Below are 26,353 nucleotides of genomic sequence, written 5' to 3' on the forward strand. Positions count from 1 at the left end.
CTGCAGGCATGCAAACATATCTCATATATGTTCATTAGGAATATCCTGAAAACCCAATCCATTTGCAGCCCTTGAGGACTGGCAGCGGCCACCACTGACAAAGGCAAATGGTTCTTGAGGTGCCCACACCTTTAACGGATTTGCTGAAAAGAGGGGAAAGCATAAATCTGTCCTCCAGGACTAAAGACCATTTTCCTCAAGCTCTTGTCCCCATCTCTGTCTTTCACTTCTGAACTCCCTCCAAGACCCGAGATGGCAGTGCAGTGCCACTAAGTCCTGCCTCCAAGCAAGACATGGGGAGGATGATATTCAGACAACTCGCACAGCATGTACATTGTGCACGCAGACTTTAACAAGCATGTTCAAAGCAAGCTTACGCGCATAAGTTGGCTTTGAGAATACTTAAGGTAACTAGCCGAATACATGCACGCATTCACTCGCATATAGTTACACCTCCTCTGCGGAGGACGTTAACTTATGCACAAATGCATCAACATAAAAAACGTCTGCATGTAAGTGCTGACTCCACCCCCATGGAATGCCTCACCTCCGTGTGCATACAAATCCACACAAACCGGGTTCCGCATGTACTTTTATACATGGCTTCGAAACTTAGCCTGGATAATCCTTCATAGCGAGTACTTAGAGCATCAAGAAGTTAAAGAAGCAGACTGGGAAGCAGGGAAGCCAGGATTCAAATCCTGTTCCTCTCTCTGCTGCTCCTTGTGACCTTGGCTAAGTGACTTCACCCCCCCCCCCCCTTGGTCTCAGATCCAAACTTAGAGGGTGGTTTACTAAGCTGTGTTGGGCAGTTACCACACAGTAAATGCCCTAACGCAGTGATATTCTAGTTCGTGTGCATTATTTCCCCCCAGCAAACCCGGTGCAGTGTGAATATGGTAATGAACTGATTAGCATGCAAATGCATTCAAATCAACTCATTACCAGACAACCTCATATAATGTAGTTTGCCTGAAAATTCACAAGCCTCATTATTTACAGAAAAGTTAGCTGCAACTCAAAAGCTCTAGCTAACTTTTCCCGGGAGCACTGGGACGCTAACGCGCAACCTGATACTTCCGGGCCTGTCCTTAAGGAGCCCGAGTGGCCCAAGGTATCCCCCCCCCACCAGTACAGAGACCCCACCACCATACACACACACACTCACACTGTCCCTGTGGTCCAAATTTTTAAAAAAAGAAAAAAATTTGTGGTGCAGGCCCCTTCCCCTCTCTCCCAAAGTCCGCCCCTTTTGTTAAAAAATCACTCCCATCAGGGTCTCAGAACTTTTCCCTCTCCTAGCCTACCCCCCTCCCTCCTCGCTATATCTGAAGATCCCTAGTGGGCTAGTGGAGCCTGCAGCACCCCCTAGAGGTTTGGGCCCTGGTGCTGTCATTTTCAAAATGGCGCCAGCTGGCCTATTTTATACTTTTGCCATTATAGAGCCCTTTAGATTGTAAGCCCTCTGGGCAGGGAAATATCTCCTGTGCCTGAGTGTGACTCACCTGGAGCTCGGGTTTGGAAAGGTGAGTAGTTAAATCCAAATCCCAATCAGATGAAAGAATCCTGTTCTGCAGAATTAAAAAAAAAAAAAAGAAGGCTTTGAAGTGCCAGAGACCGGGAAGAGGGAGTTCAAAAGGCAGGAGAGAAGGGCGTTACCTTCGTCATCCTCGTTCTCCTCTTTTCCAGAGACATACAACAGCTTCCTGAAATACTACCTGGACTCCGGCAATGCTGAGAATCTTGCCAACACCTCTGTTTATGGGCCAGGTAGCCCAGTAGCTCAGTCCAGGAGAACTCGTCATGAGGTTGAAGGACTGCTGAAGGAGCACGCAGATGCATTCCAGCGGAACCTGACAGCTCATAAGAGAGCCCTGAGGGAGCTGCAGAAGAAAACGCAAGGCCTGAATGTCATTCGTATCAATGAGAAGGTCATTGCAGAGATGGGACTGGGCACTCCCCTTCTGGATTTGGAGAGGGAAAGGGGAGGGGGGAAGAGGAGTGGAGAAAGGATGAAATACCAGTAGGGCAAACGCGCAGTATTTCTAAAGAGAAAGGACAAAGCTGGAGCACAAGAAGGAAGAGGGAAATGAGGGGCAATGGAAGTTTAAAAGGGAAGAAAGTGAGGAAATGCAGGACTGGAAGTGAAAGAAAAAGAAAAAATACAGGGAAGAGACTAGAACTCTAGAAGGAGGAAGAGAGAGGATAAGATAGTTCTAGAAGAAGGAAGATAGAAAAAAAAAGGGCAAAGAATTGGGAGGAGTGAAGAGGAAAATAAAAGACTTCACTGTGCCTAGAGACAGCATAGAGAATGGACAGAGAATTCCTCTCGCCATCACTGGAGGATGCCCATCCAAGATATGGAGGTCTGTTGGTGAATGGGAGCCCTTTCACCTAACAGAGGGACAGGGTTAATCTCTGTGATGTTGTTAGGGAGAGAGCCCAGATGTGAAGGACACGGAGATGGGGGTTCTTTTTGGGAGCAGATGTTTCTGTTCTTCACTGGATTCTCTTGCTGTGGATTATTTTTTTTTAACATGCTCTCTTGCAGATATGTGGGGTTCCTGGAGACCAAACCTGTGACCAAGCACCTTGCGGGGGTGCTAATTGCAGGGACAAACTTGGGAACCGTAGATGTGGCGGGGAGAACTGTCATGGTGCCTTGCCTGTGTCCTCAAAGGCCCTGAATATGGCACAGAACATCTCAAGAGAGTTGGAGAACACAGCGACACAACTAACGGATATTGCTCAGAAGGTAAAGGCTCCAGCTGCCTTTGGCGGGCAAGCTTTGTTCCTAGCTTGGGAAGGAGGTGGCCAAGGTCAACCTTTTAGACTTAGAGACAGGAGGCTCAATAGATCCAGGTTCTGCACTAGATCAGAACTTATTGGACCTGAAGAAACCCTTTGGTATGTGTGACATCACATGGCACTACCACTGAGCCATCCAGCTGGCCTAGACAATACACCTAAAGCTACCAGGCTTGCAGCAACCCGGGACTGAGCCTTCTCCATCTCTGGCCCCATTATTTGAAACTCTCCACCAACCTCATTGAGAGCGATAAATAATGTGAAAGAATTCAAGGAAGCCTTAAAGAACCAGCTATTCAAAGAGGCATTTAACGATTTAATATAAATCCTTTACTTGTCATTTTAATTTTTATTGTTTTATTAAGTTAGTTTTATTTAATTAAGTTTTTTTAATATGTTATTTTAGTTACTATTTAATGTTATACATTTTACTTATTTATGTTTGTATATTTGTAAGCCGCCCCGCACCTTGGATGATGAATTCTTTTAAATAAATAAATTAAATAAAATAAATAAATTAAGGTGGAATCATGGCAAAGATTATATCATAGAAGTGAAACAGGGTCCCCAGGAGGAGGAAATATCAGTGGTGCTATTTTGCAAATATTTTCTCTCATTTTAAAAAGAAATAAATCCTTTCTTTAAGCAGTAGCCCACTGTACTGTGGACTGCCTAGGACAGGTGTGCGTCCTTGACCTGAAGAGCAGCCAGCCTGGTAAATACATCCAGGAAGCCAGGGGTAGCAGCAGCTGTAAAGCTGCCACAGTATGTTCATGAATGGGATGATACCTCTGCCTCTTTCCTTCCAGATTCAGGAAATCCAAGGAATAGCCAAAGATGCCAAGGGTAGAAGCGAAGCAACACTTAGCCATGCTCAAGATGCCAAGAGGCGGATAGAAGATTCCACCAATAAGCTAAGAAGTTTTATCAAGAAGATTAAAGATTTCCTGACAGGTAAATGACATCCTGATTTCATGAACAGAACTCAAAACCCATGGGCAGCAATATTCTGACAATTTCTTGCCAAGGGGGCTTTCACCAGCCCTAATCCACTTAGGGTACCGATCTTGGCTGTCATAAAATAGAGAAAGAAGGGACCTCTGGGAGATCCCTGCAACGCGTCACTGTCCTGGGATCAAGAGGCAGGCAGCATTGAAAGTGGTGACTCAGGTCATCGGGAAATAATTGCCCTAGATAATCAGCCCTTGCAGGTAGTTGAGAACGTGGAATTTAAGCTGCTGCTGATTGTTCTTTTGGTTAATGAGAGGTCCATGGCAATTCATTTCTAGGAGCCTGGTTCTGATCAAGCCGGGACCTCTGCTCATTTTGAAGCTTGGGGTACTGCAGGTGCTGCCTTCTTGCTGATGCTTTTCAGAAACCAAACAATGAAGGACAACGCTTTTAGTCTCTTTCGGATGGCAAAAGCCAGCTGAAATGCTGGGGGAAAAAAAAAGGAGCATGAACCAAATATCACTGCTATTCTTTAGAAACAAAATACAGAACTTACAATCTACTTTTGTCAGTTTTGCCAGTAAACCCGCGTGCCCCAGTGTCATATCGTGCTTTTATTCAGATAGTCTGTCAACATCAGTTTAACTTTGGTAGAACTCCTAGGAGAGGAGGGGACTGGTATGTTACTCTGTTGGACTGGAAGTTAAGTTCACTTTATATTACAAAGGATCTTTTCATTGTGAAACAATAGTGCAGCTTGAGGCCTTCATATCATTTTCAGGAATGACACAGGGTCAACTCTTATCAAAAAGTGAAGTGTACACCAAATTAGTACAGTGTAGTGTTGGACAATTTTCATATATATGTCCCTATAGTAATGAAAGTCTACAGGTACCTGTACATGAGGACTTTGTACTAATTCTCAAAGGGAAAATACGAGAATACTTTCTCTTTGAAAGCTGTTCCAAGAAGAAAGTACCTGCAGAGGTTTGTACCTGCTTTCTCTGTGGTCACTTTTTCAGTGGAAAATAACACAAGCAGTTTTGAAAAAAAAGCTAAACTACTGACTTAACCCCATCCTCGGGAAACGCCTCCGCACAATGTGGGTAAAAGTATGTACACTGTGGAGTACTGTGTGAGCTTTTAGCTGGGCGGAGCATGGGAAATCTTCAAAAAGCCCTTTTACCCAGCTAAATCACTTTTCAAAATTGTCCTCTATATTCCAGTAGAACTGGTCTGGACATCCCGCCCTGCCATGATATAATTGTTCACAGGGGGCTAAATGTCTTTGTTCCAGTATTAAGCATCTACTCAATTTTTCAGCCCTCCAACCCTTCTTTAATCCACGTGCCCTGTCTCTGCAGAGGAAGGAGCTGATCCAGAGAGCATTGAGTTGGTGGCCAGGCAGGTCCTGAATATCTCACTGCCCTCTAATGCAAGTGATATCGCCAAACTTGTCCAGGAGATCAGAGACAGTGTCGGCAATTTGAGCAATGTGGAGAAGATCCTCAACTACACTTCTGAGAGCCTGGTCAAAGCCAAGGAAGTTCTCAACCAGGCGATGCAAGCCAAGTAAGAGAATGCTCACAAGTTTAGTTAAGTTTGCATAATTGAGATCAGTGATGACAATCCAAGAAAGCCCATGTGAACTAGAAGTGAGGTTTATGGTCAATGTTGTTTGTCACAATGAACTTGCCTGTCTCTCTTGATGGTGACTAGCTACTTCGTGAGGAAATGACTCAGTCAAGACTAGAACCAACAACCTTATGGTTTAGACAGAGAGTGCGGTTTATATAATCAGGCCAACGAAGAGTGCTTCCTTCTGACCAAGCCATGGAAGCTGTTTTTCTTTCCTCAGCTGGAGGTGTTACGTCTCACCACTAGCGGGGGTTCTTCACATCTTTCTTCCTTTAACAACTGCTCAGCCCTGAGTAGACAAACACAAGCATCTTCAACAGATGGTTTATTTTTTACATGCTTTATACATAGTTAATTACAATATACAGAACCTAAAGGCTCCAGGGATTGAGATCCATAATGAAATGGCACTTTGAGGAAATGTCTCAGCCAGGACTAGAATCAATGACCTTCTGGTCCAATATCAGCGGTATATTTTCTTCCCTACAACAGGGGATTAATTATAATTTGTAATGTGATTACTTTCCTGCGCAAAAAAATGCAGTATAGGATTACTTAACTGTAAAAGTAAACTAACAAGTCACCAGACTATGTCTGCGGCTGCAAAACTAATTATTAGATTATGGTTATTTCTTTTTCCCATTTTCTCAGCAGCTTTTTAACTGAATCTCGTCTTCTCTATTCTCTTGTAGACAGTGGTGCAGCCATGAATGTCCAAAGGGCTTTTCTCATTTTGAGCCTATGGCTAGAATTTTATTTATTTTTTTAAATGGTGTCCGTTGTGATACTGGGAATTTAATTGTATGAAGCTTTTTGGTTTACATCTCAGAAGATTTTTTGGCATTAATGTAATGAGAGAGTAATCGGTAACAGATTATAGGAAAAAGTCATCTGGAACCGATTACTTTCAAATGTCATCAGAACAAATCTGTGTATGTGCCCTGGATTTTACAAATCTATGTATTACCATCTCCCAGGCTTTCTTTAGGTGCTAAAGAATGGCATGAAAAAAACAATTCACAGCTTCCAGTCTCTTCCTAGCCTTCCCATTGTAGGAAATAGTACTGGAGATCTACATGGTGTGAGACTTACGGTCAAAATGGGAGCAGTGTGAAGCTATTGGCATGGGGCAACCCACAGTACCGAGTCCCAACTAGTACCTATTGTGACTTGTAAGAAAGTTCACATCTGCTCCAGGCGTAGGATGAGATGCTTCAAAGAAGAACGTGAGAGTGCCAGGTACAGGGAGGAGTTCAGACTGTGGCACCTTCCAGTCTTGAAGGATGATGCAAGGAGTAAGACGCAGATAAGATCTAACCTTGGCTACCAAAGAGTCTCCAAACTGCACAATAACCCGTCTGGGTTATATGGTACAGTGGGTCTTCCGGCTAGACAGGATCAGCATCTTGAGGCTAGACAGGATTTAATCTTACCTATGGATCAGTATCTCCAGAACAGAGCTGACTGTCTCCAGCTGTTTTTTAAATTGTTCCTCTGTGCTCAGTGTTATGTTTTCTACAGGGCTAAAGCTGAGGGCGTGAAGGGCAATATCACAGAAGCCCAAAACAACCTCAGGATGGCAAAGACGACAGTGAAAGCAGCAGAGAAAGCTCTGAGGAAAGCAGAGCAAGACATAACCAGTGTGGAGAATGTTGTGAAGGAGGTAGGCAGTTCATGTTATCTCGTCCATGTTCAAACACTCCACCGCCACCACGTATTGCCGGGCACCATTACTGACTTCAGGGACATTTTTCAGAAGGATTTGCAATGGGTGACAGGTATTTGCCTGCAGACACACGCCTTCCAAAAATCTCCTTCCCTCTTCCCCCCCCCCCCCCCACCTCCACAGTGAAGAGGAAAGTTGTAGACCGCACATACTTCTCCCTGTGGGGGAAATAGGGCTGCACCAGGGCCCATCCCAGCAAATCACTCACACAGAGTTTAAGACTAATCGGAGAAAATTCTTTTTCACTCAATGCACAATTAAGCTCTGGAATTTGTTGCCAGAGGATGTGGTTAGTGCAGTTAGTGTAGCTGGGTTCAAACAAGGTTTGGATAAGTTCTTGGAGGAGAAGTCCATTAATTGCTATTAATCAATTTTACTTAGGGAATAGCCACTGCTATTAATTGCATCAGTAGCATGGGATCTTCTTAGTGTTTGGGTACTTGCCAGGTTCTTGTGGCCTGGTTTGGCCTCTGTTGGAAACAGGATGCTGGGCTTGATGGACCCTTGGTCTGACCCAGCATGGCAATTTCTTATGTTCTTATGTTCTTACAGAGTTTGTTAACTTCCTACCATAAACTTCCCACAATGGGAGTGTGCACCTGTAATCTCTGCAGGACTTATGCACCCACAGTCCCCGCTGGGCAAGAAATGTACAAAGCAAAACTCCACAGGGAGTACAGATGGCTGCATGCTCCCCATGAAGTTTAAATTATTACCCTCTTGTGTTACTTTGAAGGCTACAATGAATATCTCTTATATGCTTACAATAGTTTAGCAGAAACATATATCCTATAGTATAATTTTATTCTAGTAAATGGTCTCTCTCTACTGTTGAACAAAATATTGTTCAGTTCTCTGCTCATCTTCTGGCCATGAAAATATTGCTACCAACTAGAGTGAGTGTATGTGTGTGGGATGTGCTCTCGGTATATTCATTTTTGGATTTTAGTATATTGAAATAGTGTGCACTAAATGGAAATGAAAGTTAACACCCCCCCCCCCCCCCGCCAAAAAAAAAAATCAGCTAAATGAATGGGGAAAGTTTAAACAAATATGAAAAAATGTAACAAATATTTTCTGGCTTTACGCTCCTCATATATACTGTATATATTAATATGAAGGCCGGTGTCATGTCAGTCAGTCAGTTATACTGTCTTGTCTGTGTTTGGCCACTGGGACGCCCCTTATATATATATATATATATATATATATATATATATATATATATATATATATATTAATATATTAATATGAAGGCCGGTGTCATGTCAGTCAGTCAGTTATACTGTCTTGTCTGTGTTTGGCCACTGGGTGGTACCCAGAAGAGTGGAAGGTGCATTGTGCAAAGACAAATCTGCTCCATCTGCAAAGCTCTGTCTGTCACATACTCAGGTGTACACAGGGAAATATATATACACAGGGCTCCCAAATGCATGCACACACACACAAGCTCCCGCACAGCCTCCCATATACACACAGATGCATGTACAAGCAGGCACACACACACACACACACACAGAGACTCTGAAACGCACACACACACAAGCTCCCAACCACACACACAAGCTCCCGCACAGCCTCCCATATACACACACACAGATGCATATACAAGCAAACACACACACACACAGGCTCCCAACCACACACACAAGCTCCCGCACAGCCTCCCATATACACACACAGATGCATGTACAAGCAGGCACACACACACAGAGGCTCTGAAATGCACACACACACACAGGCTCCCAACCACACACACAAGCTCCCGCAAGCCTCCCATATACACACACAGATGCATGTACAAGCAGGCACACACACACACACACAGAGGCTCTGAAATGCACACACACACAGGCTCCCAACCACACACACAAGCTCCCGCACAGCCTCCCATATACACACAAAGATGCATGTACAAGCAGGCACACACACACACCAGAGGCTCTGAAATGCACACACTCACACAGGCTCCTAACCACACACACACAAGCTCCCGCACAGCCTCCTATATACACACAAAGATGCATGTACAAGCAGGCACACACACACACCAGAGGCTCTGAAACGCACACACACACACAGGCTCCCAACTACACATACACAAGCTCCCGCACAGCCTCCCATATACACACACAGATGCATGTACAAGCAGGCACACACACACACACACATAGGCTCCCAACCACACACACAAGTTCCCGCACAGCCTCCCATATACACACACAGATGCATGTACAAGCAGGCACACACACACACACACATAGGCTCCCAACCACACACACAAGCTCCCGCACAGCCTCCCATATACACACACAGATGCATATACAAGCAGGCACACACACACAAAGGCAGAGACACACACACAGGTGCAGGCTCCCACAAGCTGTTATAGACCACACTACCTAAGCAATGCCGCTAGTATACATCTCTGTATATAGATAGATAGATAGCTATAGTTATACATGTACACACCATGCAAGAACTGCCTGGTTTCAAGCAAAAGTAGTTAGGAAATTTCTCATTCACCAGATATCATATGGGAACTGCCCCAAGATGGCAGTGAAGGACTTAGGCAACTGATCAAGGTCATGCTCAGTCTCCCTTGTGACTGGGACTCACCAAAGGAAAAATGAACAGCCAGTGTGTGGACAAGACAAAAATATCACAAAGACATGTTAAATTGTATTTTGTGCACAATGAATTTGCATTATATTTAAGATTTGCACAAAACTTACCAAGTCCACTATTGAATCAAGAGTGTAAAAAAATCCCCAAAATGCCACCTATTGGGTAATCTGTACAGTTTTGAAATCGTGCAGGTTTTGCCAAAGTCTTAATTTTGGCAGATGCTAAAAGATGCAAAAGAATTGCTGTGGGCCCTTTTCCAGTCCTTCAGTCTGCCTTGAAAATTTCATTCACTGTAAGCATTCTTTTCAAATAGATTTATTTATTTCCTTTGAATGGTGGTTGGCTTAGGCAGGTTTTGCCTTATCTGCTATGCTTTTCTCAGCTCCCGGATCTAATCATTCTTGGCTTCCATGCTGTCAAAAGTGAATTGTACATTCAGGCTCATCTGATCCCTTCTGGAAGCTGCATATCTCACGTTTGCACAGTCCGTCTAGTTCATGCAGCGTCTGTATTAGAGCAGTGCATACACAGTGCGCGCTCTCTGGAATTGTGTGGGTCTGACAACCGTGTTGCTGCCTTCATGGCTCTGTGGAGTTCGTTGCTGATTTCCGCCCTCACCCTTTCCTGTTGTTTTTTTTTTTTGGGGTTTTTTTTTTCTGGCTTCCACAGGGTCATCGTTCCTGTACCTAATTGGCCTTCTGATTATTTCTTCCAGCAAAACTTTAACGTTTGATTGGATTAGAGTTAAGGAAGGCGTGGACAGGGTGAGAGGAGAATGGAAAGTTGTGAGGGTCAGGAAATATGGGAAGAGGACAAGAATTGTGACAGGCACACCGTTTATGGTTCAGGCTAATTTACTGACTTTCCCAGTATTTTAGTTATACAATAATTTCCTGTCTTAATATATTGTAAGAATGCACATCCATATACTGGAAGGCAATTGTAGCAAGATAGTAATATGCACTCTGGCCTGTCTCCCAGTGGGCTCTTCCCTTCCCACACCTATCTGGCTCCTGCCCACTGTGAAGCACAGACACCTGCACTAAAACTTAAGTTTCCCTGCGTGCTACCAAGTACAGAGTCCCTAAGAAGCACCTGGAAAGGAATACGACGAGTGAGGTTATCAAATTTGCAGATGATACAAAAGTATTCAGAGTAGTTAAATCACAAGCAGACTGTGATACATTACAGGAGGACCTTGCAAGACTGGAAGATTGGGCATCCAAATGGCAGATGAAATTTAATGTGGACAAGTGCAAGGTGTTGCACATAGGGAAAAATAACCCTTGCTGTAGTTACACGATGTTAGGTTCCATATTAGGAGCTACCACCCAGGAAAAAGATCTAGGCATCATAGTGGATAATACTTTAAAATCGTCAGCTCAGTGTGCTGCAGCAGTCAAAAAAGCAAATAGAATTTTGGGAATTATTAGGAAGGGAATGGTTAATAGAATGGAAAATGTCATAATGCCTCTATATCGCTCCATGGTGAGACCGCACCTTGAATACTGTGTACAATTCTGGTCGCCGCATCTCAAAAAAGATATAGTTGCGATGGAGAAGGTACAGAGAAGGGCAACCAAAATGATAAAGGGGATGGAACAGCTTCCCTATGAGGATAGGCTGAAGAGGTTAGGGCTGTTCAGCTTGGAGAAGAGACGGCTGAGGGGGGATATGATAGAGGTCTTTAAGATCATGAGAGGTCTTGAATGAGTAGATGTGACTCGGTTATTTACACTTTCGAATAATAGAAGGACTAGGGGGCACTCCATGAAGTTAGCAAGTAACACATTTAAGACTAATCGGAGAAAATTATTTTTCACTCAACGCACAATTAAACTCTGGAATTTGTTGCCAGAGGATGTGGTTAGTGCAGTTAGTGTAGCTGGGTTCAAAAAAGGTTTGGATAAGTTCTTGGAGGAGAAGTCCATTAATGGCTATTAATCAAGTTTACTTAGGGAATAGCCACTGCTATTAATTGTATCAGTAGCATGGGATCTTCTTAGTGTTTGGACAATTGCCAGGTTCTTGTGGCCTGGTTTTGGCCTCTGTTAGAAGCAGGATGCTGGGCTTGATGGACCCTTGGTCTGACCCAGCATGGCAATTTCTTATGTTCTCATGTTCTTATGTCCTTTCAAGTTGCTTCTCACTTTCCATTCTAGCTTTCTGGTAAAATTGAGAGCATTGAAGGTAAAGAAATGGCAATCATGGACCGGCTGGGGAATCTGTCAAAGGAAGCAGAGGCCTTGCGGGAGAAGACTGAGGCAAATAGGCAGCTGGCCAAGGAGACGAAGGAGAAGGCCAACCGAGCTCTGTCAGCTACTGGGAAGCTGGAGAAGGTACAGGGAAAATGACTTCAGGGGGGGGTGAAAGAAGCAGCCCTAGCTCTTATCTAGAAATAAATGATTAAGAAAATGGCCTATTGAGTAATGGGAGGTCAGCTGGAAGAAAATGAGTGAAAGAACATTGTGGGGGAAAGCTATGAGTAACATTAAAACCTAAGCAGATCAGTCTGCTATATGCTACTAAGACACAGTATCTAAAGGATTACATTCAGGTACCTACAGTACCTGTATGTATTCCACTTTGAAGCGCTGAAAAAAAAAAAGTGCAAAAAGCAGAATAAAAATCTAAATAAAATAAAAAATAAATGATGGAGATAGGTTGAATGGTGAGCTGAAGACACATATAGCTCACTTCTGCTTGCTGTTGCATGCTCTCTCACAATTGTTTCCTATTAGATTATTTTTGTTTCTCAGGTTTGTCTTAGAAACATAGAAACATAGAAATGACGGCAGAAGAAGACCAAATGGCCCATCCAGTCTGCCCAGCAAGCTTCCCTCATTTCTTCTCCCATACTTATCTGTTTCTCTTAGCTCTTGGTTCTAATTCCCTTCCACCCCCGCCATTAATGTAGAGAGCGGTGATGGAGCTGCATCCAAGTGAAATATCTAGCTTGATTAGTTAGAGGTAGTAGGGGTAGTAACCGCCGCAATAAGCAAGCTACACCCATGCTTATTTGTTTTTACCCAGATTATGTTATACAGCCCTTATTGGTTGTTTATCTTCTCCCCTGCCGTTGAAGCAGGGAGCTATGCTGGATATGCGTGAGGTATCAGTTTTTTTTCTTCTCCCCTGCCGTTGAAGCAGAGAGCTATGCTGGATATGCATCGAAAGTGAAGTATCAGGCACATTTGGTCATATTTTTTCTCTGTTGCTCTGCCTTGTACTCTTCCCTCCCACTCCCACTCCCTCCCCCCACCCCCACCCCCACCCCATGCTTCTGACTCAGTTCTCCTTCCCTTCTTCTTTTTAGGAGATGAAGAACGTGAACCAGAAATACACAGAGCTGCAAGATAAGGTTGGGGGTATTGACGGCCTAGCCGGTGGCGCCATGGAGAGGGTGAAGAAAGTCAAGGACGAGGCAGAGGCACTCCTGAAAAAAGCTACCAACGTCAAGGAGAAACTGGACGGTCTGTAAACACTGAACTAAGAGTTAAAAGAAAATTATTCCTGTCAGTATTTTAATCGTGCACATGGCAAGCAGTTATACTGATCCCTTACCAGTTAAAAATCACTAAGTGAGAAATTCATTGTCCTTCTCCCCTATGATCCCCTAGTACCCCTGGAAGCAACCATCAGGTCATCCCTGATTTGTCTATGACTATAGACTGGTGAGCCTGACTTCAGTGCCGGGAAAAATCGTGGAAACTGTAATAAAGAATAAAATCACAAAACATTTAGATAGACATGGTTTGATGGGACACTGACAGCATGGATTTACGTAAGGGAAGTCTTGCCTCACAAATCTCCTACATTTTTTTGAAGGGATGAATAAACATGGGGACAAAGGTGAACCGGTAGATGTGGTGTATTTGGATTTTCAGAAGGCGTTTCACAAAGTCCCGCATGAGAGGGATAGGAGGCGATGTCCATTTGTGGATTGCAAACTGGTTAAAAGATGGGAAACAGAGAGTAGGATTAAATGGTCTGATTTCACAGTGGAAAACGGTAAACAGTGGAGTGTCTCAGGGATCTGTACTTGGACCGATGCTTTTCAATATATTTATAAATGATCTGGAAAGGGGTACAATGGGTGAGGTGATCAAATTTGCAGCTGACACAAAATTGTGCAGAGTAGGTCAAATCTCAAGTGGATTGTGATGAATTGCAGGAGGACCTTGCAAGACTGGAAGATTGGGCTTCCAAATGGCAGATGAAATGTAAAATGGACAAGTGCAAAGTGATGCTTATAGGGAAAAATAACCCTTGCTGTAGTTACACAATGTTAGGTTCTATCTTAGGAGTTACCACCCAGGAAAGAAATTTAGGCATCATAGTGAGACTGCATCTTGAATAATGTATGCAGTTCTAGTTGCCACATCTCAAAAAGGATATAGTTGCACTGGAGAAAGTGCAGAGAAGGGCGACCAAAATGGTAAGTGTCATGAGCTGCCCTATGAGGTAAGGCTAAGGAAGTTTGGAGAAGACATGACTGAGGGGGGGATATGATAGAGGGTTACAAAATCATGAAAGGACTTGAAAAGGTTAATGTAAATCGGTTATTTACTCTCTCAGATAATAGAAGGATTGGGGGCACTCCATGAAGTTAGCAAGTAGCTCATTTAAAACAAATCGAAGAAAATTCTTTTTCACTTAGCGCATAGTTAAGCTCTGTAATTCATTGCCAGAGGATATGGATACAGCAGTTAGTGTAACTGGGTTTGAAAAAGATTTGGATAAGTTCCTAGAGGAATCATCCATAAACTGCTATTAATTAATAAGCAATAGTAGCTTGAGATGTATTTATGTTTGGGTACTTGCCATGTACTTGTGACTTGGATTGGTCACTGTTGGAAACAGGATACTGGGCTTGATGGACCCTTGGTCTGACCCATTATGGCAATTCTTATGTTCTTATGACATTTTAAATATTATCCCCTATTTCCAAGAGGTCACCTTCTCTGTTGTGAAGCGTTAGGAGAGCGGTTCAGCTTACCAGAGGATGTGTGTTCTTGGACCACAGCTCGACCCCAGAGGAACTCCGAAGAGGTGCCGCAGCAGGCGAGGCATGCCCGAGCATGGGCTGGCCAGGAGCAAGGCTGGACTGAAGACAGATGACTGGAGCTACTTACCCTCCTCCGGACCTGCACGCTTCGGAAGACCAACAATGCAATGGTGGTCTTATGAACAGTCCTCCGACCGTTTCAAGCCCTTTCGGACCTGCCGCAGGATACGGCAAGAATCAGCAGGCCGGATGGAGGCCAGGGCAGCGAAGACCGGAAAATGGACATTCAGACGAAGACTCAGGAATGAGGTACTTGGAAGCACGGATGAGACTCAGGAACGAGGTACTGAAGAATCAGGAACAAGGTACTGTAGACGTAGACTCAGGCAAGGTTCAAGGTAATCAGAAGACTCAAGAAAGATTTAAGGTATTCAGAAGATTCAGGCAAGTACTGGGTTGAGACTGTGACGCAGCGCGCCCTACACAGTCCACCCACGGGACTGGTCACGGACCACGCTGGACTCGAAGAGCCTCTAGACGAGATATGGAGCAATGAACGGAGCATGTCTCAGAAGCTGTAGAGGCCTGCACCGAGGCGCGCCCTACACAGCCGCCAGTGGCTGGTCGCGGACCACGCTGGGATGGTACAGGTTCTGGCAGAGTCTTTGGCACGGACGGAGCAAGCACGAGGGACTCCGTAGACCAGGGATAAGGACAGAAGCAGAAGTCTCCCGGAGGCTTGTGCTGCAGAAGTGGAGGAGGCATTGCACCACAAAGCGCCTTACACAGCCCAACCGTGGGGCTGGTCGCGGACCACGACATGGCATGCCAGGAAGAGTGGCATGAGGAACCAGGAGTTCAGGACAGCTGGACAGGATCACGGACATCAGGATCAGGAGAAACAACATCTGGACTGGATCTCAGACATCAGGAACAGAGAACAAACATCTGGACTGGAACATAGATTACATCTGGACTGGAACATAGATTACAGGATCAGGAGACAGACCTTAGGACTGGATCATGGACATCAGGAACATCTGGACTGGAACGTGGACATCAGGGCAAGACGAGGAGCTCCAACAAAGAACAAGAAACACAGGACCTTGAAGAAGTGCTGGAACGGGGACAATTCCTGGAGCGAAGGACAGCAGGATCCCAGGAGTGTCTAACTCCTTGCAAAGGCAAAGCTGGAATGGACGCTGAGCCCTTTTGTAGGGCTGAAGAGGACAACACCCAGGGAGGGGTCAGCAGAGGGCCACACCTGGCTGGCCCTTGAAAAGGAGGAGAGAGGCGCGCGCCCGCGCCTAAGGAGAGCTGGAAGAAGAGAGGACGGGCTGGTGGCTTCCCAGCCATGTGGAAGGCCCGAGGAGAAGCAGGCAGGCAGTGAGTGCAGCCCTGCCCAGAAGCTGGATGAAAGGCAGGCTACTGGAGCGGCTCCATGCCGTGAACACTGAAGCAGGAAGAGAAGGATGACTGCCGGCACCGGCAGGGACAGCTTCCCTGCTTGGCAAGGACCCGGGCTGTAGCAGGCACCGGCAGGGATGGTCTCCCTGCCGGCCGAAGGCCCCGGCATCGGAGAGGACGGCTCCCTGCCGTCCAAGGACCCTGGGAACGGTGCAGCACGTCAGTGAAAGCAGGAGCGGCAGTGGTGGTCCCGGCCATGAGGGAGAGCCCTCGTCGGCCCGACCCTGCCGCGCAGGAGCGGAGGCAGCCGGGGGGAGCCCGGCGACGGCGGCACGCCTGCCGCGAAGAAGGCAGCATCAGCGGCCCAACTGGCTGCTGCAAGGTAGGGGAGCTGCCCGCGCTCCTCGCCGGCAGGTTCACAACATTCTCAGCCTTAGAGAGCATGTTCCAAGATGAGGGAACAGTCTCTCCAGGATCTTGGGCTGGGGCAGGCCAACTGCAGGGTCAAACTAGGCCAAGGACACTCACACATGTACCTCCAAAAATCCAATGTCAACTGCAAAAAAGTGTACTCCAAACCGAAAGACAGTTTATTTAAAATAAAAGTCTTTGTTTAGTTCCCAGAATGAAAGAGCAATATTAATGAAGAATATCAAACCATCTAACACTGTCCATAAACAGCTCAGGAACATTCAAAATCACAGCTTACTTACCATATATACTTGTGTATAGGTCGACCTCATGTATAAGTCAAGGGGCAATTTTGAGAACAAAATTGATTGAAATCCATTGGCCCATGTATAAGTCGAGGTTTAAAATGAACGATCAGGAAGAATTTTAAAAAACACCCCCAAACCCACCCCAACCCTTCAAATTTCATTAAATATAAAGCCCCCCACCATCCCAACCCCCACCCTCCCAAGACTCACCCAAAGTCCCTGGTGGTCCAGCAGGGGGCTCGGGAACGATCGGAATCTTTTTTTTTTTCCATCATCATTTTGTTTACCCCCCCAAAACTTCCCCAAATCTTCAAAATTCATTAAACATAAAGCCCCCCACCATCCCGAGCCCCCCAAGACTCACCCAAAGTCTCTGGTGTCTAGCGCGGGGCCTGGGAGCGATCGGAATTTTTTTTTTTTTTCGGCAAAATTTTAAATTTTGACAAAAAAAAAAAGTTTTACAATCCAGGGGTGAATCGGCATGGTCCACAACAATCCAAAAATGAAACAGGCACAAAACAAAACCTGTGCACAACTATAGTATATGTGTATGAGTCGAAACAACTTTTTGTGCTTATTTTCTGGTGTAAATGTATCAACTTATACGCGAGTGTATACGGTAGATTTTCCTTCTTCAGCATATACTAGGCCCCGACCTCACAATATATCCTCAGTCACTGAAAGTCCAGATTATTACTCCCAGCAAATCTTGGATGACTTCAAGGGTATATCTACAGGGGATCTCCTCTCTAGAGCTCTCTGAACAGACACCAAGCTGAGATCTGGATCTAAGGCATTCAGGGCGAGAGAGAGGGCAGACAGCCTTCAAGGAAGGCCTCTTCCTGCCTGAACTCCCAGAAGCGAGTCCCTTCTCTTTCAAAAGGGTCTTGTGCATCATCAGCACAGAAAAAAACAACCCACTGAGAGGGGCTTCCCATCCTCCTGCCAATCAAACAGGAGATCAGCTGGACCTCCCATCTTAGGCTGGAAGGACCCCATAGAGTCCCCCACTGAAATTAGGGAAGGTGGACATGAAGCCCTTTACTCCACAGCGTCCTTGAGGGACTCCTCTAAAATAGTCATCATTGCTGATTCATGTGAGCCAGAAGGAGAGAGCCTTGGCAGCCGTGCGGGACCTTTGCTTCATATTGCTTTTCACCTCCGTGTGTGGTTTGCCCTTCCCGAAAGGGCTCTCACCGCTGAAGGTGGTCTGCCCTGTGGTGATTTTTCAGCCAGGTAGATTTCAGAGCTTCAGGCATTGTGTGGCAGAGACTCCTTTCTTCAGATTTCGGAGAATGTGGTATCTTTATGCTCGGTGCCTTCTTTTTTGAGAAAGGTGGTATCTCCTTTTCAGTTAAGTCAAATGGTGTGATCCCTACTTTTTGAGATTTGATCTCTTCTCCGCATGCAAAAGAGCTTCACTTGTTGGATGTTTGCCATATCCTGCTATGCTATTTTAAGGTCACCAACAGTTTTTGAAGGTCAGATCACTTGTTCATTCTGTTTGGTGGAGCGAGTAAAGGGAACAAGGCTTCAAAAGCAAACATTGCACATTGAATATAGGAGACCATTGTGGCTGTTTATATTTGTAAGGGATGCCCACTGGATCTCGAGCCTATTCTGTTAGGGCATAGATGGCATCATGGGTAGAATGTCAGTTGATTTCTCCAAAGGAGATTGTGAAAGGTAGCGGGAGTGTGAGTCCTTTGTGCTGCGGCGTAGTTGACACAGCATCGAGGGTGAACCCACAAGATGTATACCGGCAGCTGGCAAACATGCCCTGTAGCAGGACAGTCTGGAACTTCACCTTTACCAGCCACCTCCTTCACAAGTTGAGCCCTTGGGTTCTGGTGGCCGGCAGAATGTAGGCGTGTCCCTAGGAAGAGGAAGATGACTAAAGTTCAGAGGCACACTGGGGTTAGGGCAAGCAGCAAATTAACAGAGTCAGGGATAGACCAGGGTTAGGGCAGACAGCTAGCAAGAATGGTTAGGTCCAGGCAGCAGGCAATCATGGTCAGGTCCATGCAAGAGGTCAAGATCTGGATTCAAGCCAAGAGTGGATGAGGACACATTGAAGACACTAAAGAAGACGAAAAGAAAAAGACTAGGCTGGACAAGGAAGGCTGGACGGGGCAAGATTGGAAGGCAAGGCAGGACGAGGCAAGGCACAGGAATCAGGAATGCAGACAGGAATCAGGAAACAACATGCAGGAGCAACATGTACTACTTCAGGAGCAGGAGACCCATTGCTGAGGCGTTTAATGCTCTACAGAAGGAGCTTTTTATCTGGAGGACCTGGTGATGTCATCAAGAGGCTCCCGGGCTGCTTTCCCGCTGTGGGCCCTTTAAACATACGGGCATCGGGTGTGCACGTGCCTAAGAAGAGCCAGGAGCGGGGTAGCATGGCAGGATCCCATGCCGCTATGAAGGCAGTCAGTGTTGGCGGCAACCGGCTGCAAAGAGCCAGCAGCAGAGAGCTGGTGTCAGCACGGCAGCATCTGGGGTAAATGCTGCGGCTCGTGGGGTAGACCCATGAGCTCTTGAAGAGGTGGACCCCTGGGCCGAGGTGGTGTTGGCGCCACCCATGGGGGAAGCCCCCATGGGTCCGCACCGTTGGGAGGCAAGGCCAAGCAGGAAGTGGAGGCTGACTGGAGCTTTGCCAATACCAGCCCTCGTTCCCCACAGGTTGAGCCCTTTGGTACCAGGGCCGGCTGGACTTAGGTGGGCCTCCACATGGTTGATCCCAGAGAAGATGTCCAGAGACAAGAGTGCCAGGTGGCAGCGGAGACGAAGGGTCCCAGAAGGAAGAGGCAAGATCCAAGGTCAAGTCCAGACGAGAGTCGGGGCAGGCGGCAAGAGACAAGGACAGGTCCAAGCAGAGGGTCAAGGCAGGCAGCTAGGGGCGAGGTCAAGTGCGAGCAAAGGGTCAAAGCCAAGGAGGTCCGTCAGAAGGTAAGCAGGAATAGGGACAGGTTCTGGAGCTGGAACAGGTTCTGGATCAGGAACTAGGAGCAGGTACTGCAACAGGAACTGGAAGTGGAGCTGGTACTGGGACTGGAACAGGAGTAGCAACAAAGTGCATGACAGGGAAGCGTGGAGACCTGTTGCCAAGGCAGGCTCTGAACATCTGAGCCTGCCTTATATAGTGGGGCTGGTTGACATCATCATCCGGGCCGCGGGAGGCTTTCCTGCCGCGGCCCCTTTAAAGCCCAGAGAGGCGCACCTAAGGCTGACAGGCGAGGGAAGAGGAAGTGGCATCATCTCCCCACGGCGCACATGGTCAGCCCCAGAGGAGGCTGCAGCGGCACAGGAGGGTCCCAGGAACACAGAGGTTGGGCCAGCTCCGGGGACCTGGCGTTGGGGATGAGTGAGCCCAGCTGTGGGCCTGCCACGGCTGGGGAGCACAACATGAACTGCAAAGCTTAACAGAGATTGGTTGAGAGGCGACTTGGTCTTCACTACACACTTTTACTAAGCATTACCAACTAAGAGAGAGATTTTAAAAGTGTTTCTTGCGCAAAAATGGCCCCATACACACATATGTGGGCCGTGCGTGAGCAACACGAATTTAAAAAAGCCGGGAAGTACACGCGAAGATACCTGTATACGCATCAAGAATAAGGAAGCAGGAAAAGTGTGAAATATGGGTGTTCCAGGGGTGGGGCCAAGACATGAGCATATCTTCAATTTTTGCAAGGCGACACTGCCATGTTACCTGCGTAACATTACTACTAGTCCTGATGACATGCAAGTCTGAGGGGGGGGAGAGAGAGAGAGAATCTGACACTCTATATATCTCCCACTGTAAGAGGGCACTTGCAACTCAGGGTAGGTTTTGAGGGGGGCGGAGTTACATTGGTCTGCCTAGGGCACAAGGGTCTCTAGCTGCCCTCCCCAAAACCCACCCTGAGCTGAAAGTGTGCGTGTGTCTCTCTCTCTCATCACTTGTGGCTGTACACATACACATGGCAGGGATATTTTAAATCATACGCGTTTACTTGCACGCACAATAAAAAATTGAGTGTGCCTTTGCTCACGTGCCCAATATGTGCACTCCATTTAAAATTTACCAGTAAATGTGCGGACTCCAGAAGCAGCCAGTTTTGGAAATAGTGTGCTGCATGTGGGTCTTGCAGGTTCCCGTTCACTTTACGGGGAGCTTGGATACATCCATGCATCTGGACTGATCTGGGGAATGATAAGGAAAGCAAAATTGGTTCATACCTGTTCATTTTTATTCCTTGAGTTCCACAGATCAGTCCAGAGCCTCGCCCTCTCGGGAAAGACCGCTTTAGTCTGTGTGTAGATAGTAAGAAGTTGTTTTTGGCTTGGGGGTTTTCATTCTCCCTTACGGAGTAAAAGGCTCTAAGTTGGGGGCCTCAACTATTCCCTTGCTCATTTGGGAAGGGAGCGTTGGTTACTGTTCAGCAGCATCTTTGCTTGGGTACTCTGCATACAGAAGGACTGCAGCTGGCACACCAGCTTAAGTAACACGGTGTCAGGAAAGCTTTTCTTCTCCATATGCTGGTAGGGGAGAAAAACCCATGTGTCTGGACTGATCTGTGGAACTCAAGGAACGAAAATTAGCAGGTAAGAACCAATTACCCTTTAACACAACATATTCTCTGACTATTATCTCTGCACATTCTCTGTGGCACACGGGCCACATAAAGAATTCTATTATTTTAAAAGAAATCTGAGGAAATTCTCATGAAGCATTGCTTTAGCACAAATTTCCATGAGAATTTTGGATTTTTAATCCCATCAATGGTTAACTAGATGTTTTGATGTGTCAGAAAGTACATATGCAATACATTCCTCTTAAACATGGAAAGAGATGGGTAGAGGAGTATAGTATAGGGGTTTCAGAGGCTCTGAGGCTAATCACTTTCATTGTTCTCTGGGGTTTATTTTCAGGTCTTGAAAAGAAGTTTCAAGATAATGAGAAGAAAATTGACTCTAAATTGATGGAGCTTCAAAGGCTTGAAGAGCAAGCATCAGGATTATTAGAGCACATCCGGCAGAGGGCAAATGCTTATGCTACCTGTGAATTCTAAAACCAGATCCAGGGTCAAGAAGAATCTCCATTTCCATACCCTAAATCCAGAACCAAAAAGAACCCGAAACTTGTAGCATCACATAGAAAATCTAAAACCAAGAAAAAGGAACGAACCAGCTGTTGACCTGAAGCTCTCCATACTCACTCAGGATCAGATATACTAAGCTTTTTTCCCCATAGACAATCCCTTCAGTGCATCTGGCCCTGATTCAAAAATGAAGATTAAGTATCCCTCACCAATTCTGGTACTGAAGGTATCCATCCCTCTCTCATTTTGGAACAAATTTTAACCATTCCCTCATTATTCTGGAACCAAAACTGTCTGCCCCTTGCCACCTCTAAGATGAAGGCGAACCACCCATCACTGATTTCTGAGCCAAAACTAAAGATCACTCACCAATTCTAAAACTGAGAGATCATCTAGAACCAGAAGTATTCACAAAATGCTTAACTAGTTTCAGAATATTGAGGTCTTACCAATTCCTCAATGCCAGAACTAGCACGACCCAAGGCGTCACCATCTTATCCTCTCACTGCTCTCTTGGTTCAACTGCCAGACTTGGAAAATAGGAGTCCATCTCTACATTAGCAACCTGCACTTTATTTGTGGCTGTATCTTAGTCACAATGGTGTTAAAGCGTGGCTGTCATTTAACAACACAAAGAGTTCTTCATGCTCCAGCAATGGTGCATCCCACATTCACACTGGAACCAGTGTCCAGCTCCCATCTCTGAGTCAGAATTCATCTTCGTCAGTGCAACGTTTATCTGCCGTGCTGGGATACTGACCAGGGGAAAAATTGGAAGGGAGATCTGGGAACCATGGAAACCAACATTCCACACCAACAACCGAGACATTCTTGTACAAGCAGTTGGGCAAATCTGCAAAATATAGCTGACAAAAAGAGAAGTGTGCGTGTCCCTAGAGATGTGCCCCGCAGAAATGTCCTGAAAGCTCAGGAAAAAAACAAGCTGGAGCCAAATAACAGATTTGTGCATTTGCATTTGTTTCCAGCTGGGAAAACACAGCGCTTTCCAGAAGGACCATTCTCTGTTTGAAAGTTTGCCTGCGTATCAAACTCAGTTTAGGTGCATTTCCTGCAGAGCACCTGCATAATGGCATGAAAGAGGCAAGGAAGGGTAATTTGGGGACAGTTTCTTAGGTGTTTGGTGTGTAATCCATTTGTTGTCAACAGCAGGTGCAATATGCATTCCAGGTAGGACGAAAGCTCCAGACATGGCTTTTCTCGTCCCAGAAATAGTATTCAAGAGCTTAATACAGGTGCATGTAGAAATCCATTTTACATTCTCTTTCTCCTAGGCACGTTCCACAAAGTTTGACTCTAAGGAAGCTCAGATTCTTTTCTCCTCTTCCACATGACTCCACCACAGATGACATTCATGGATATTGGAGTCTTGTGTGCAATAGGAATGAGGTCTTGTTGTTGCCTGGCCTGATGATCAAGTTAAAATACACTCAGTTTCTCTTTTCACTCCACTTAGCCAAAACTCTGGAATATCTACCACGCATCTACGTGCACATGTGCGGCCATTTGGATGTGTCTGCTTTCTTTGTCAATCTACCTCCCTGCTGTAGCAAATAAGGGCCCCCGGTGTCTTCACAAGGACATTTGATGAGGACAGTTCTCCAACGCTCTGCCTAGGGGCCAACTTGGCAGGTGCGTGCACTTTCCCTTTGAAAATTCCTCTGGTCACGAGGTACCCACCAACTTGTGCACTTGCTTTTCCTGTGGGTGAAGCGGCTATGGATGATGACCTGCGTGGAGTGGAAAACCACAATCTATGCGTGTTATCTGACTTTTTAGATTTAATTACTCGCCTTTCCAAATTCAGGTATGTTTGGTAGGTCCATGCCCTAGAGGGCTTAGAATCTAAGTTTATTTTCCAATCCCACCCAAAACACGGCCCCAGGAATGTCCCTTCTCAATCCGGTGAAAAGTATGCCTAAGAGACCTCTTCACTGGGTGACACGTTTAAGTTCAGCTTTTCAATAGCTAGTGTGCCATGGTCCGGGGTTAACACGGTGAAGCCTGAAGAAGACGATTTGCCATCTAGTTATTCTATTTCCTGAGAAACATAGAGACATGATGGCAGAAAAAGCCCGCATACCCCATCTAGTCTGCTCATCCACTCAATTAATTTAGCTTTATAATTCCCATTAGCCGAGACAGGAGATCTCTGGGGTAAGGAAGCTCAGCCGAGAGACACTGACGAGGGACGGAAGAGCCTGACAGAAAGAATATAAACTGATCAGGTTTTCCAGACTGAGGAGCTGCTGTTCAGATAACTCCAAAACCTCAGCAAGTTCTGGGAGTTTATTCTCTAATTCTGATTCCTCAAGTCAGATGTAGTATGAGATAGAAGCAAACAGTCAGCAGGATCGAGACCGCTTCAGCTCCTAAAAGTAACTGAGCGTAGTGAAACAGAGTCTGTTACAGAATGCAAAAATCACAGTAGCTTCTTCCACACATACCGATAAAATATATAAAGATACGCAATAGCTGCACTTGCTTTGCAGGGTCCTGAATTATCTATATATCATTTTGTCAGGCAGTCCTTAGACAAATGGCAGATGAGAGGAATGGGCAGTAGATTTTCTTCCAGTAGAATGTGGAGCAAGTGCACGTTGTCAAGCCAACTGAGCCTGCAGCCATGGTGCTAGGCTTCAAGCTATTTTAATATCATGGCCGACAATTCCAAGGACGCTGTGCACAGTCCCTGAGTAGTAGAGACGCAGCTTCTCCTGCAGAAAGAAACGTTTTCTGCACTTGTAGTTGATAGCCAAGACAGGAGAACTCCTCACGCTTTCATCCAGGGTGAGGAGGCTCAGCCAAGGGACACAGACGAGGGACTGAAGAGCCTGACAGAGGGAGTATAACCTGAGCAGGGCTTTCAGCCTGAGGAGCTGCTGTACAGATAACCCCAAAGCCTCAGCAAGTTCTGGGAGATTATTCTCTACTTCCGGTTCTTCAAGTCAGATCTTGCATGTTCACCCAGCTGCTGTGGCCCCCACCTCCCCAAATAAAATACAAATAGCCTTTAAAATTCCAGCACTGTGCCTCCAAAATAAAATATGCTCTGTGCATTATGTGGAGCGTTACAATCTTAATGAAAATTCTCCCCTCTTCATATCCTGGCCTGGTCTGTAGCGTAAAAATTTGATACCATTAAAGGCAAACAGCACATCCCCATGACCTGGCTGGGACCACAGTTGGTTTCACTGCTTATTAGCAGAAAGAACAGAAGCAATATGGGTAGCAAGGAAGAAGCCCTCTGCTAATGCCTAGAGCCCCCTGACCGATTAAGAAATGCCAGTAACAGGTACAGTAGTTCAAAGCTCTCTTCAATTTTTGGCTGATTTGGAAAATGATAGGGCTTGAGAACTGTGTACTCAGAAAGCAAATACAGATTCTCCTCCCCCAGCCCCTAGCTAGACAAAGGCTGGGGAGTCTCCAGTCTTCGAGGGCCACAAATCGATTGAATTTTCTGGATATTCCTCATGATTATGCATGAGATAGATTTGCATACCATTGAAGCAGCATGCAAGTAAATCTATCTCATGCATATTCATTAGGGAGATCTTAAAAAAGACAGCTGGTTTGTGGCCCTTGAGGACCAGAGGTTTCCCCACCCCTGCCCTGGACAAGACAAACACTCCATTAAATGGAGGGGTGCATGTGGAGGTTGGGAGGGAGGATTAATGACTACTGAATTTTCTGTGTAAAACACAGTGATCTTCCTCTGCTATACTTTACATTTAAATAAAATGTCTTGATTGTGTCACCTCAGTGATGGCCTTGTGTCTTTGGTTACTTTGTCATCCCATCTCTTTTCCTCCTTTCTGCTCTTCTCCGCCCTTCCTTGACCTCTTGGACGGCCGAGATTAGTTTTGGATGGCATGCAGGGCTCGCTGCCTGCCCTGCTGTCACCTCCCTGCATTATTCCGGGACATTCTGTGCATTCGTGGAATTGTTTTCTCCTGGCTCCACCTGCTCACTGGAACAGAGCCAGTGGCGTAGGAGGCATAGCAGTGGCCTCCCTACCCCTTGCTCCTTCCTGCCCAAGTCGTTTCAGGCTGGAAGAATGCACACTGGCAAAGGGGGTTGCCTGCAGCAGGCTGAGTTGCTGAGGCCAGAGAGGGAGCCTTGCTCAGCTCTCGCCTTGATCCCAGTGCGTGTTCACAGTAAGTTTAGCGAGACTGGGACGAAGTGTGCGGGTCCTTTTTTACCTACCTTCTTCGCACCAGCTTTCAAAGAGAACATACACGAATCACTAAGGCTTTTCTCCTGTTCTCTGTCCATAGGGGGAAAGCTGAGTTAATCAGGCCCAGACGCTGCCCCACACAGGAAAAGATGTTCTTAATGATTTTTGCAGTTGATCAAGAAATAA

The 26,353-nt window shown here is 46.0% G+C and overlaps 1 protein-coding gene across 6 annotated transcripts in view; it reads left to right on the plus strand.

Moving 5' to 3' along the window:
* LOC115091192 (laminin subunit beta-4-like) overlaps positions 1-25,752 on the plus strand; it is a 121,842-nt gene extending 96,090 nt beyond the window's left edge. For 5 of the 6 annotated variants that reach the window (XM_029601214.1, XM_029601215.1, XM_029601217.1 and 2 more), the window contains 8 exons: positions 1,690-1,931; positions 2,552-2,755; positions 3,618-3,762; positions 5,124-5,331; positions 6,919-7,060; positions 11,914-12,090; positions 13,068-13,224; positions 21,803-25,752. In XM_029601214.1, the coding sequence (XP_029457074.1) occupies positions 1,690-1,931; positions 2,552-2,755; positions 3,618-3,762; positions 5,124-5,331; positions 6,919-7,060; positions 11,914-12,090; positions 13,068-13,224; positions 21,803-21,942 (1,415 nt within the window). In that variant the 3' untranslated portion in view covers positions 21,943-25,752. The remainder of the gene's footprint in view (positions 1-1,689; positions 1,932-2,551; positions 2,756-3,617; positions 3,763-5,123; positions 5,332-6,918; positions 7,061-11,913; positions 12,091-13,067; positions 13,225-21,802) is intronic. The other variant, XM_029601218.1, reaches the window with a different exon arrangement.
* The last annotated feature ends 601 nt before the right edge of the window (positions 25,753-26,353 follow it).

The sequence above is a fragment of the Rhinatrema bivittatum genome, chromosome 4 (assembly GCF_901001135.1).
Source record: "Rhinatrema bivittatum chromosome 4, aRhiBiv1.1, whole genome shotgun sequence".
Taxonomy (NCBI): Eukaryota; Metazoa; Chordata; class Amphibia; order Gymnophiona; family Rhinatrematidae; genus Rhinatrema; species Rhinatrema bivittatum.